At 41.9% G+C, this 14,137-nt stretch overlaps 1 protein-coding gene across 8 annotated transcripts in view; it reads right to left on the bottom strand.

The window, feature by feature from the left end:
* Window positions 1-13,616, bottom strand: part of TRPS1 (transcriptional repressor GATA binding 1) — a 215,652-nt gene extending 202,036 nt beyond the window's left edge. For 2 of the 8 annotated variants that reach the window (XM_050305510.1, XM_050305531.1), the window contains exon 1: window positions 13,490-13,616. Coding sequence is in view for 1 of the 8 variants with exons in the window: in XM_050305542.1 (XP_050161499.1) it covers window positions 12,776-12,785 (10 nt within the window). In the remaining 7 variants the exon portion in view is untranslated. Of the gene's footprint in view, window positions 1-8,540; window positions 8,733-12,775; window positions 12,905-13,489 lie in introns of those variants that run through there. The other 6 variants (XM_050305503.1, XM_050305521.1, XM_050305552.1 and 3 more) reach the window with 5 other exon arrangements.
* Between the last annotated feature and the right edge of the window lie 521 nt (window positions 13,617-14,137).

Below are 14,137 nucleotides of genomic sequence, written 5' to 3'. Positions count from 1 at the left end.
AAAAACAACTTTAGGCACTTAACCATGAAACTGTCAGTTCTCTATGCTTGACGATAAAGCATCCAAAAAGTAAACATTACCTTCTGTGTTTTTTCTATGTGCGTATTCCATCATGAGAAGACAATAACCAAAAAATTACCAGGCAAGCTCAGCAGAGGCTTTTTATACCTTATTCTCCCTAACATAGAGGTAACACGTGCCCAGATTCCATTCCTTTTCCTTACTGCCAGCTCTAATAAGACGGTTCATACTGTTCTCTAAAACCTGATAGAAGGGATTGAAAATCAGACTGAAAATCTCATCCCCAAGGAAGCTACAAGTTCATGACAGTAAGGGAGCTTTAAGGATGAGGGAAACCCTGTACTAACCAAATCCTATCCTTATCAAGGCAAAAGCAGGCAGCAGCTTTTGCACAGACCAACTCTTCCAAGGAAGCAAATGGAAACTCTGCCCAAGTAAGGAATGCAAAAGTGTATACATTATTATCTCTTTTAAAGAAAGTCCAACATAGAATAACTATCGAACAAATTGAAAAAGGGCATGAAGCTGACGAGCAAATTAAAAGAAAAAATCAACATATTTCTCTGACCTGCAAACATTGAAGCACATTCTTCCAAACAAGATGCATATGAGTGTTTTGATGGCTGCTCATAATCAAATGTGTCACTCACAAAATTATAGCATTCAAGGAGGATACCGGGCAGCCGAAAATGGCTTTTGCTACGAGTATGTCACAAGCACATCTTTTAGTTACCTCAGAATTGCACACGACTTCGCTTCATTCCTTCGCACTGGCTGCGTGAGGGTTGCTTCACAGAAATATAACTGCAGTAATCTGCTTGACAGTAAACAGTAATCAGTAAACACTATTTACTGAGCAGATACGTGCCCCTGCTATGCACTCAGTTTACCTATACTCCGTCTCTTCCTTCCACTCTCAATCTCCTCGCTCTTGGAAATTTTAGAAGGGGGAATAAATAAATACAGGTAGTGAAACAGTGAAATCCCATAGCTGGCAAGGTTTTCCTCTCTGAATGGACATTTTCTTAACTCCACGTAGCTACAGACACTGAAGGATTAGATCCTAACCAGGGAAAACACAGGAAAATGGTAATAAATATCACATGGTAATCCACAGGAACTTTGGTCCCAATGTGATTTTTCTATAGTCCTACAAAAAAACGGCATTACAACATCCATAATCTCAGCTCATATATCAGAGCACTCTCTCCATTTTCCTTGCCCTTCCTTCTCTCCTGTGGTGCATTTTAAAGAAATGTTCAAGAAAATGTACTTTTTCTGCAAAAGTAAAGTCAATGCAGTCCCATTCCGGACTGAAAGAAGCACGGTAACCCAGTGAAAACTATCACGGACCATCGCACTGCACAGAGATACAGGTGAGGACTGCAGCGTTTATGGTAGCATTACTCTGGTAGGGTCACATCTGAAATTCCTTCTGACAAGACAGAGGAAGTCATAGTTTGCTGGAGAGAAAAAATAAATAAATGGTATTCATACGCAGTGAGAGAATTTAATGTCATAGCAGATTTTACAATATCCTAGTTCTCTTTTTATTCAGGTATGTGTCTTTTGGGCAATAAATTCTGAAGACCCAAGAAGGTAAAACTTGCTTAACCATGAGTCTCCTTTCACCCAATAAAATAAATTTCACAGTTGCTGCTTCTTTCTCCAGTGACTATTTTTTTAAGCTCCTTCCCATTATGACCAGCCACTGTCACACACCATGACTGATACAAAAATATTTTAAAATGCCAGCTTTTCAGATTCTTAATTTTGTCCTATTTAGATAAAATCTTTTGCTTTAGAAAGTTCAGCAGAGCTGCCAGGTCATCTTTGTTAGTAAAGATTTTCAAACGTACAAATAAAAATTGAGTAACGACTGAAGAAAAAAAACCTAGACAAACCCATTTTAAATGTTGCTTAGATAATGCAGTACCACAACAAATCTCCAAGGAAAGTTAAGCTGAGACTGCCATGAACACCAAATAAATTTGCACCACTGGGATATTTAAGGTCCAATAAATCTTACTTTCCAATGCTTTTAAAACACCAGAAAATAGTTTTGCAGATCTAGACTCTGTCTACAAGCTATCAACTCAGATCTGTCATTTGTGAGAAACATTTTCAGAATATACTCGTGTTTGTTGAACTACCAAATTATGAAAACCTTTATTAAAAAAAAAACCAAACCACAAACACACATATATACATACATAAAAAACCAATCAAACAAGTTACTTTCTTTTTCTCTTTGTATGAAAATGCTCAAGAAAGTTGGTCCAAAATGCCCATATTTTCAATACAAATTCTTATTAATTTTTTAACTATTTCATGTTGCAGTCAAAAAATATGAAGCCAACAACTAATTGTGAAAAATTAAAATGCAAAGCCAAAAAATTCATCACAAAAGACTCAAGGGTTAACATCAACCTAAGAAATCACACCACTGTGCAATTTATCTGATAATATTAAAAATATTAACAACCGCTGAAAAAAATCAGATGGTATAGAAAAACATTTTATTTACTATGCTGCAACTTTCTGCAGTTTGGTTATATCAAAAGCACATTCTGTAGATAATGAAAGTCACTGCTTCCCTTGGCCTGACAAAAATACCCTGATGCCCATGGCATGGCATGCAACTTGGTGAGGGCATTGGAGTCTGCTTCCATGGATATACCTGTGATACTGGGGCTTCAGTCACTCCACTGCTATTTACACAAGCCTTTCAGAGAGAAGTTGGTGAGGACAAGATGAAAGCATGGCCATGAAGCCAGTGAGTAGCAGCGGGGCTCAGAAGCAAGTGCACTTCCTAAACCTACTTTTTATTTTCATTCTGCTTTGGGAAATGAACTGTTTTCAAACCACAATAATCACTGTTAACGGTGACAACCCAAACTGAGGTCCAGTTGAAGGGCAGTTTCACGTAGTAAAATCCTCCTTGACCACCTTGAGTGGGGCAACAGAAGAGAAAGGTGGGTCCGTACAAAATGTTGTTACTGTGTCCTTTGTCCAGGGAAACTGATGCAAAGTACCAAACTGTAGTAAGTGTAACATTAAGCCCCAAAAGTTGCATTTCCGTCTCAGGAAGCTGAAACAGAATTGCGAAGTCTGCCAATGAGGATGGGATCTTACTCTAGATGAAGCTGGCAGAAGTTTTGTCCCTAGCAAACACAGGAGGAGATCAGGGCCATAATCAGAGGGGTTTAATCAATCCTCAGTCATATCTAAGTTTCTGCCAGGTTGACAGACAAAGGTTAGATTCGCTTTTCCAAAAAGCATTTGCCAAAAGATCAAACCATCCTAAACATTAAAAAAGAAAAAAAAAAAAATCAAGTTATGCTAAGTTTTGTTTTCCTGCTAACTTCATGTCACAAACAACTGAAAGGCAGTGATGCAAAATGCATTCTTGCCTAGATTTGTAAATTTTTCCAGGAATGGTAACATCCTGCATTTGATGACATCATGAAATAAGCAAGTAAAAGTTGGGTTTCAATTTGTTCTACTTTTCTCTCATTAGTGTCTGTGTCAGAAACAGAATAAGAACCCTCATTAAGTCACATTAAATTCTTTAAACTCATTAAGGGCTCAGAGAAAGAACAATACAAACACTGGTGTTTTTGTAAAAAAATTATGCAACACAGATGGACTTCCATTTCCATGTATTTTTAGAATGAATGTATGTGCGCGTAGCAGCCAAAGGGAGAGCGATATGCATGAGTGAGAAACGGACAGAGTAACAGAGACAAGACAGAGCATACTTTACATATGAGAGAACGATACCTAGATAAAAGTGGATTATGCAAGATCACTTCTGACCTGATATTGATGAAGCCCTTAATGCTTTGTATCCTGAATTGCAGCAGAGTTGGAGTCAGTGCCATACCCCACATTTCTTTTCAACTAATGATTCCTTGGGACTTTTTTTTTCAGGGAGAAGACAACCTTGAAGGCCACGGAGCCAGCTGCAATCAAGTGGCAATCAAACTTTTTGTCCATGGACTCCCCTGATTGTGGCTGCTGTAGCCTAGCATACTGTCTGGGTTTAGTTGAAGATACATCTACTAGTCATGCACATGAGATACAGGTGTGTGCAGAGTTTCAACAATCTTAGGAGAGTATCTCTGGGTGTGCAAAGGGTGGGTATTTGTTAGAAGATTTATTGTAGCTGAATGACTCAGAATATGTTGCTGATAACTTCTGATCTTACCCCCCATAAGATTGGAAACATGAACTCAACGCCACAAAATTATTTACATTCCTACAGTATGCTCAAACAACTATTACAGGATTAATTTAATCCATTACACTATTATTTTTTTCACAATAGACGCAACATGCAATCAGGAGTTCGGCTCTAAAGAAAACTCCAGAACTGAAGAACACAGAAGGAGACTAATTAGATGGCATAAATTTCAGATGTCTGTAGCAGGCCAAAGAAAGAAAACAGTATATACAGTAGATGGGAAAACTGAGTTACTGTTTTTCTTCCTTCCTACCATTGTCACAGCTAAAAAGAGAGGTGGGAATTTTACTGACAGCCCCCAGACCTGAGCATTTATAGCTGGGTGCCAGGGTAGCGCGGGCAGGCAGCCTCTGCTCAGGAGCTCCCCTTTTCCATTTCTCTAGCAGTGGAAGATACAGTTTACCTGCAAGGCACATGGTAAGGCTAATCTATTTTCACAAGCTTTTGCCTCAGGTGTTTGGGACAAGGTTTATTAGTTGTGTGTGTGCGTGTGTGTCCATATCTATTTGCGCAGGAGGAGAAGGCTCAGCAACAATCAACATGTATTGCATTTTTGGTTTTTACTCTGCAACTGCAGCTGGCCTACATCTGGTGAGTGTATTTGATATGCCTAACAATGAGAACACTAAACAGAAAAGCAAACTACATTCAGGTTAGGAAACTGAAATTGGAGTTATCTTTCTTTCATTAACTGAATTCATGAAGCAACATTTCATCTGCGTAGTAAGTTTTGGATGATGTTCCACATAACTCACAGCACTTGCCTGAAGAGTGGCATGTAAGAAAGTCAAAAAGACTTGTATGTTGGAAACACTGAAAACTTTCCACCTCCAAAGAAAATTGCTTTATCCTAACTCATTTAACTTCCATTTAACATCCAACCACATCTGAACATAGGTTTTTTAGGCGATACTTAACTTCAGTATCTACTTCAAACTTCTTTTAGATAAACTGAGATTTGGTTTTTAAAATAATCCCTGTAAAGTCACTGGATATCCAAAAGCAGTCTGCAAGGTATTTGGCTAGGCAGACTATACCTTTTTTTTTTTAATTAACTACTAGCAAAAATTCCCCTGGTTTGGGGTGTTTTTTTCCTTTTTTTTTTTTCCCCTTTTTTTTGTGAAACACCAAGCTGTATGTTTAATTTTTTAAGTTTCAGTATGTACTTTAGACTTGCAGACTTTGCAAAGTAGGTCAGGAATACCCAACGGATACACATTTGAAGGCTACAGATAGCAGAACACACCATTTACGGCTTTGTATATACACATACATACACATTCTATATAATATAGGTAGATAGATTCAATGATTTAAACACATTACATCTATACTGTGTGTTTCAAGAACATTCAGATATTTACACTGTTAGATCACCACTCATTTTAGACCTACACTAGTGCCAGCTGCCAAAAAAAGGTACACAAATCAAAATATGTTACCTTTGTTCAAACAATACTGCTGTTCATTATATAATAGAAACTGTCATGCTTAATCTTCCAGGAACCAAGAACTGGTACATTCTTGGATCAGAGGTGGCTTGAAATGGTTTGAGGCAAAACTGAAGAATACTGTTCATGTAAATCTTGCTGAGAAACATACGCGTATTGATGATTTTTAACATCATCTTTTACAGACTCTTTTTCACAGATATACTAGTAAACTATAAATGCTGGAATATTTTCAAAATACAGAGGTGAACACATCAGCAATTTTTCTGTAATGTTTTTGCAATATCAAATTATACATTCCCTCCTGCATTGTCAATCTTGCTAAATGTAGTGGGGGATCCAAAAAAGACACTTGAGAACAGACACCATAATGAAGTAAAATATACCTATAAAAATTACATGTTGACTTTGACAATACCCCAAAACCAATTTTTTCCTTGGGCGTTCTCAGTATTATCTAAGCACCCCAATGCTTACTGTGGGCACTAAGCTACAGGCTGAGATTTTCCATTACAGGTGAAAAAATTGCCAAAAGCAGCATTTAAAAATATGTCTTTAGCATTATATATAGAAATACAGGAAAAAAATGGCAGAAATAATTTATATTCTTGATAGTTGGACTTTTTTTAACTCATGTGTTAACCTGGGAAAATTTTAAATTAAAAATAAGTACACTTTACTTATTGAGGAAAATGCGTTTCACAGCATTACGACTCTGGGTCTTCTTTAGATTTTTAAGACTACAAAGGAAGTATTTTACAATTTCATATTTAACAACACAGATTATACAGTATTCATCAGGCAGACACAATCTTACAGACAGACAGACACAGACACACAAAACTCTGCAGAGGCCAATCCTGCAGCTTTTACTGAATCCAAAAGACCCCCTGACATCAGTGAACATTTTTGAAGAATGAGAATTGCAGGATCAGGCCCCAAAAGTGCTTATGAAGATGAGATGTTACTTCAACAGATTGAATGTTAGATTAAATATAAAGATTGAGGCAAGACAAGTCTGGGGTTTAAACCCTAGGGAGGATTGACATTTAAAGTGTTGCCACTGAATTATAGCTCTCCACATTGGGTGGGGTAACCTCCTACTGGGTGGAGTGTCTCCCCTAAAGGAAGGGAAAACTGGCACAAGCCAACTCAGTCTTTGAACAATTTCCCTACTTGCCAACTTATGAAGTCGTCCTGACGTCAACTTCGTCAAGAAAGTCTATTGCCCAACTCCGTCTTTTACGGTAGAAAGTTTGCTTGTGTTTAAAACCCCAGCAGACGTAGAAGAGAAATTAAGGAAATGATCCAGAAAACCCTAAACAAAATAAAGAAATCAAGAAAGAAAAGTGTGTAGACTGGATTTTCTTAAGTAAAGTTAATTTAAAAAAAAATCCTTTTGTTGGGTTTTCTTGTTTCTAATATCAACTTAATACAAATAGATATAGATCACTCGAAACTATTACTAAACATGTTTTAAAACCTGGTTTAGCTTTAAGACGTGGGGTGGAGACCACACAGAAAGTGGACACTCCAAAAGATACGATCTCTCATGTCTTCTCCAACGGGTAGTGAATATCTTCCCAATCAGCGTCACTAACAGGTGTAGAATACTCTCATACTACGAAAATAATATTCATACCACCAATGGTATGCTTAACATACTATTCCTCTCTGAATGAAAATAAATTGTTTCTCCAAAAACAGGAGTTGGGTGCTCGGTGACAGAAAAGAAATGCTGGGGGGAATCAAATAAAAACAAACAAATAAACAAAAAAAAAAAAAAAAAAAAAAAAGATAAAGCATCTCAAAATGCCCATAGGATTAAAAAAATAAAAATCAGAAAACAGTTTAAGTTACCGTAACCTGAAATGCACCAGCCATCACAAAGAGCAATTGGAGAAATCCAGCAGAGCTCAGCAGGAAAGATTTTTAATAACAGATTGAAAAACAAGAATAAAAATAACTGCATCAACAGGGCCTTTCTTCCTCAGGCCACAAGCCCGTTTTTACTTGAAATTTAAAAAAATTGCAGTTTGGCCACTAAAACCAATCCAGAACATTATTAAAAGTTAAAAGCTACCAATTACTTCTGTCTGTTCTTTTAAAGCAAAGTTTGGCATTACGTCAGTTGGTTTAAAGAAAACAAGAAAGAGAGAGAGAGAAAGAAGGAGAGAAAGTTTCCTGCTTGTATAAATTAAACCACCAGGGAAGGTGTCTAGCCACTTGTAAAGCATTTATTACAGGTTTTTAAAGGGGTAGTAACATTTTAAAAATTAAATATTTTAAAATAAATTTAAGGGAAAAAAGAAAAGAGGATCTGAGTCTGGAAGGAAAGCAGACTTATGAGAAATTAGACATGCGTCAACTGAAGTGAAGAAAGTAAAAATTACTATTAGGACTAAACTTTGCAATTCAAAATAACCCTATTTTCAAGGCAGAAATAATCTTATTGTAGCTGCTGTACTCACACATCCCCTACGATCATGCAAAAGTTCCACCGAACTTTACAGGATGGAACCAACTAGGTTCTGTAGAAACGTCTTACGGAAGCACCACTCATGGCAGCTATGCAATTTAATGGAGAATTTTCTCTCTATAGGTTTACTAAATCCATATACAGAGATCCACAGCAGGAGTAAGATTCCTTAGTTAAAATCATTGATAGAAGGATTAGCAAGTTCTACCAAATTTTAGATGTATTTTTTACCAGTGGTGTTATTATTAAATTTTAAAGATCCACTTTAAAGGTACTAGAAAACAAGAATCTGATAGTACAGAACATGAATAAAACATAATGGCTATTAAAAAAAGTTTCTTACACACAGCTGCGCCGGTTCACCTAAATCACAGTCTTCCAAACCCCGTGATGCCAAATCAGAGACTCCTCTGACTCCGGACAACACATCAAGTGGAGTGGCGTTCAGTTGTGCAACGTTTTTGGTGTGTGACAAAATGTCCACTGGGGACTTAAATCTAGACCAGGGTAGCTATCCTCCCATTGCTCTGTGTTTCGTTAGAGCCTTGGTCTGCATGACAAGAAGTCAGAATAATATGCCAGCGCTTCTTTCCCCTCCCCGTGCTCCTCTGCCCCAGCAGCGTTTCTTACGTTCTGGGCACATATACAACTGGCGAAGGAGCCACATTCTGGAAGGCCCTTTATTGATTAGGTGCAAAACAGCATCAAGAAGTGAATAATAAGCATAATCTGAAAAATGTACTTGCATGTCTTGCCCTTGTAAACATTTACTATTTAATGGTGTAATTGTACTTTAATCCTTCACATCATCTGATATAACTCATTGTGTTTTTCTTTTAATTAGCAAACACACAATCCAAAAAAAGCAAAGCCTAGAAAGTTTGTACATGCCATAAAAACTGAAGTGAAAACAGTTTTAAAATAATCAAATATTCTCTCTTTGGATGCAGGTTTATCTTTTTAAAGTCAAAAGAAAACTTCATTGGCACAGAGTAGGGAAAAGAACTCCATAATTCATGACAATACTAAAAAAAAAAAAAGTTTTTCTCCTTCTCCAGGAGGACTGGAAAGGGCACTTTTATTTATCTTCTGGACAGACAAAAATAATAGAACCTAGACCCGATATGCTGTAATTAATGTATCCAAAGGTCAACAGGCAATGGTATTTATACAATAGATGGGTGCAGACTACGCTGGTTATAGTATTAATCACGAGTATTTGAAAACAGCATTGTTTTCTTCCTAGGTAAGAACTTGAGAAAGTTTCAGAAACAGAAAATAAACTTTTTTCTCTCTTTCTCATACCTGCCTGATGTTATTTTTAACCAATTGTTCTTTAAGTCATGAGGTGTAATATTTGGGAGAAATATACCCGAGTTTACAGTCACCCAGGACTGCCAAAACCAGACCCAGACTACCTCACTAGTTCTGTTGAGGAAACTAAATTAAGCAAGGGCAAACACCAACTGGAAAGTTGTCAGTTTATTGAATGAATGGCTTCATTTTACACACTAGTTAGAATACCTTAATCAGAATATATTTCTGTTCAAGGCCAATACTTTTACTACCAGGTGGCAGTTTGTTTTAACTGAAACTGTATTAAATTTGTAATTTATTTCCACTTTACTTTCACCTAACAAAAAGGGCTGTCAGATTCCCAGCCTATCATGTTCAAAAATATTTAACCATAAGCTTTCTCACAATGTTACATTTGGTGTTACCCACAAACCTTTATTAAAACGATATTGCCAGTGTGGCTGCAGTTAAGATCTGAGAATGTTTCTATTAAGAGTATTACATTAAAATATTGTCAAGCGTTTGTAAGAGACATAAATATTCATACACATACGCCCCCCCCAATCTTAGAAGGAAAGTTCCACATAAAAAGAAAAATTTAAATACATACCAAAAGTTGCCTGTTTGTAATTACAATTTTGGGGTTTTCCTAAATGTCTTTGCTAATTTTTTAACTCTTTCACACTGTAATGTAAAATAGTTTTATTTCAAAGCAACTGTCTGATAAAGTGCTAAAAGAGGTAATTCACATGAACAGAAAGTAATTAGTCATTGTTTGCACAATACTTTGAAAATATAAACCCCGATGTTTCAACTAGCATTAAAATATAGTGATTGGAATACACAGATTTGACAAGCAACAATTCCATCTCACAGACACTCAAGCCCACACACAGGAATTAGTATTACACTGTTATTAATGCACTATCATGATATGTGAATAATAACCTTCTTTACATTCAGCCAGAGCACACATGATAATAATGTGCACTATGAAAGTTTACTACGAATGCTAGACAAGACATTATAGAAAATAATCCTGCTGGGGTTTCATCAAATATTACTGAATTTACCACTGATAAAAATGTAAGTCAAACCACAAAGCTACCATATAAATTATACTAAAACTGCTTTAAAAATATAAGAAGATAACCTGGCTGCATTGTGTTTGATGCCCAAAGAAGTCTCAGATCTCTAAAGTTGTCATTTACATTTTTTCCCTTTATTAACATTAGTATGAAATACAAGGAAAAAAAAAAAAAAGCCATACTCTCTCAGGCAAAGATTGCCCAGTGTTATTTAGAGTCTGTTTTAGAGAATCACAGGCAAAACATGTAAACTTAAAAGCTGATGCAACTTTGCCTTTTACTTACTTTGTTGTGACTATGTATATGCAAAGTTTCAAACAGATAAAGTTTCAAACCTGATAATCGGACAGAACAGGGAGGATTATGAACTGATTATTCTCATATCTAATCTCCCTTGATTTTAAAAAGGTGAAGTAGACTTCTGTTGTCACAGTCTGAGGATAAACTTGTTTATAGGCATTGATGCACTACTGAACTTCAGCATTACTGATTCTATGTGGCAAACCTCAGGTAGGTATACATTATTCAAGAGGAAAAAAGAAAAATACTTTTTTTTCCTCTCTACAGAGAAAGGTTCCACTTGTTTGGTCTGACCACGTTATTACCAAACTTTCATTCAGTGGTTAAAAAAGAAAAAAAAAAGTCTTTCAAAGTGTTGATATCATTTCCAGACAGTCTTGTCAGCATCACAACTTACAGGAAATAGTTGATGTTCTCAAACAAGCCCTGTATTTACTCATAGACTCAGAGTACTTAAAAAAAAAATCCTCACTCTTTGGGAGGGTTTTTTTTAAATGTCACTCTGGTGGAATATCTGAGAGAGCTGTCTAACCTAACACACAGATTGTGAACATGAGGCAAACACAGGCTTCAGTTCAGAAGACTACTGTAACTTTTATTCTCATTTTGTCCACGTCAGGAACTGGCTCTTACCACTACTTTCCTTTGCTGCCCCTTGCATTTTTAACTCTGGCAGTCTTCTCTAAATGTTCAACTTTTCCCAAAACTAACAGGAAAGTTAACATGATGCCACCAGCATCCGTAGGATTCAGCTGTGGAGTGGAAGATGACTGCTGGAATGGCAAAGAAGTTTGATGGTTCCTTGAGAGACTTTACGGAACTTGATTAAATAAAACCTGAAGCGTATTAAATTATTGTCTGTTTCCATCAACATTCAAAATGTGCTGCGTGCTGTAAAAGCAGTGAAGGCAGCATGCTCCGCAAAACAGCCTACACTCTTTCTAGTAGAGAATCTTTTCCCCTCAGAGGGGACTTGTCGCCTCGGTTCCCCAAGGGTGCTGGAGTGTCTCGGCTCCTGCTCTGCCAGGCAAGGTGCTCGTACTGGAGCAGGAGAAGTGATGGAAGGGAGACGTCTCTCCACTTTAGCTCATCACTTACCCCCACAGCTCAATCAGTGCACTGGAGAAGTTTGCCATTTACAGATAGAAAACACAACCGGTCGTGGAAAAAAAAGATAAAGGAGACTAGCGGGCCCCGCGAGAACCCGCGTAGGAGTGCCGGTGTCTGAGCGCCGTGATTTGCAGCAAGGGAGGCAGATAAACAAAGCCCCCGAAATGTCAAGCCTCCTTGGGGAGCTGCTCCCGTCCCAGGGCAGCGCGGCGGCGGCAGCACCCGGGCTCGACCCTGCGCGGCCCCGGCCCCGCGGCCGCCCACCCCGGGCCACCCTGGCTGCTCCGGCCGCGGAGCGCCCACCGCCGCGCTGCCCCTCCAGCCCCGGCCTCGCCTCCATTCATTCCTCCCTTCGCAAAGCCACACGCGGGTGAGTGCAGCGGGAGCAGCCCCCGCCGCAGCCCCCGGGTCGGGGGGGCAGGGGGGTGAGACGCTCCACGAAGTTGCGGCAGGCAGGGAGAGCCGGGCGCGGGGACGCAGCGCTGGGAGCGGGGCTTCGCCTTTAAGAGGGAAAAGTTTTACGTCTCTCTGAGCTCTGATTTCAAAAAAAAAAAAAAAAAAAAAAAACTAAACCAAAACAACGAAACAAAAAATCATCACCACCATGTCGCCTGTTCCACCGGTGTGACCGGGAGGGACCCCAAGCCCCCCTCCCGGTGCAGCACCGCTCCGCACCCGGCCTCTCCCCGTGTGTCCCCGGGCACGAAGATGGAAAAGGGGAAGGGGGGGAAGAGAAAAAAAAAAAAAAAAAGAAAAAAAGAAAAAAAGTTTTTCCCAAACTTACTACTCTTCATGATGGTGCCTCAGTGCCCCGCTTGTCATGATCCCCATTAAAACTTCCAGCAGCGGCAGGAGCGGTAGGACTGTGCGACTGCAGCCCATCGGATGCGAACCCTCTGTGCTCGTCTTCTACTTCCACCCCCCGCGTCTCCCTTCCCCTCCCCCCGAGCGCCCCGGTGCCGGGGAACAGGCGGCCGCGGAGATAAGGCGCGGAGCGGCGCGGAGGGGAGGGCAGAGCAGAGCCGCACCAGCCCCGCGGCCGCCGCCGCCGCTCCCCTCCCCGCCTCCGGGCCGGGGGGCTGCTCCCCCTGCCCGCCGCCGCTGCTGAACTTGACCCTCCCGACTCCAGCGGGGCTACCGCCGTTTTGAAGTCGCCAATTTCCAGCCATCACACATGGCTTTGACCCACCGGCGGGGGGAACGGGGGGCGCGGGGGGGGATGCACCGAGAGAAGCCTGTGAAATCCGAGCAACCCCCCGTTCCCTGGGATTATGCCCACCCACCCTCCGCTTTTGTTGTTGTTGTTATTTTTTTGGGGGGAGGGTATTTTCTGGGGAGGGGTGCACCCTCGCTGCCCCCGGCCCCCGGGCACACGCCGATCCCGCCGCGGGCGCCGCGCCCCGCCCCGCGCCCCCCAGCGCCCGCCGCCGCCGCGCCGCCCCCGCCCGGCCCGCGGCCGCGCGCTCTCCGCCGCCCCCGCCCGCGCCCCCGCGCTTACCTGTTGATTAACCGGCAGCAACAGCCCCGGCAGCCTGGAAGATGGTGGAGCCGCGGCGCGAGCCATGAACCGTCTCCTGCTGCCGGCGGAGTTGGACGCGGATTATGTGGCGGTGGCCGAGGAGTAGCGGGGGGTGGGGAGCGAGGGCCGCGGCGCCGCTGCCTCCCTCGGCCCCGCTCGGTGGGGAGGGGGCGACGGGCCCGCCGGCGGGCGGTGCGGTGCGGCGCGGGGCGGGGGCGCGGCGGGCCGGGGAGCGCGGGCCGGGGCACGGCGCGGCGGCCCCGCCGGCGGCGAGGCGGCGGCCTGGGAGCGCGGGGCGGCCGGCGCGTTATCGGGACTGTTATCGCTTGTCAGGACCTCCGTCTCCCCGCATTACGTCAGTTTCAAGACACCAACACTATTAATATCAAAGGAGCCTTCGCGGAGGAAAGCGCCACCCCAGACGGAGCGCCCTTAAAGAGACAGTGCAGGCGGCCCCGCCGCGCGGCCCGCGCCGCCCCCCGCCGCCGCCTCCGCCCGCCGCCGCCGCCGGGCCACGGCCACGGGCAGCGCGGGCCGGGCCCGCCGGGCCGGGCCGGAGGGCGGAGGGGCCGCGGGGACCTGCGCGGGGCTGCAGCGGGGATGGCCGCAGGCCACAGGCGCGCCCCC

This window comes from Myiozetetes cayanensis, unplaced genomic scaffold (genome assembly GCF_022539395.1).
Source record: "Myiozetetes cayanensis isolate MyiCay16 unplaced genomic scaffold, myiCay2020 scf1, whole genome shotgun sequence".
Taxonomy (NCBI): domain Eukaryota; kingdom Metazoa; phylum Chordata; class Aves; order Passeriformes; family Tyrannidae; genus Myiozetetes; species Myiozetetes cayanensis.
The sequence above is the reverse complement of the archived record's forward strand: the minus strand, read 5'-3'. Positions and strand labels throughout refer to the sequence as shown.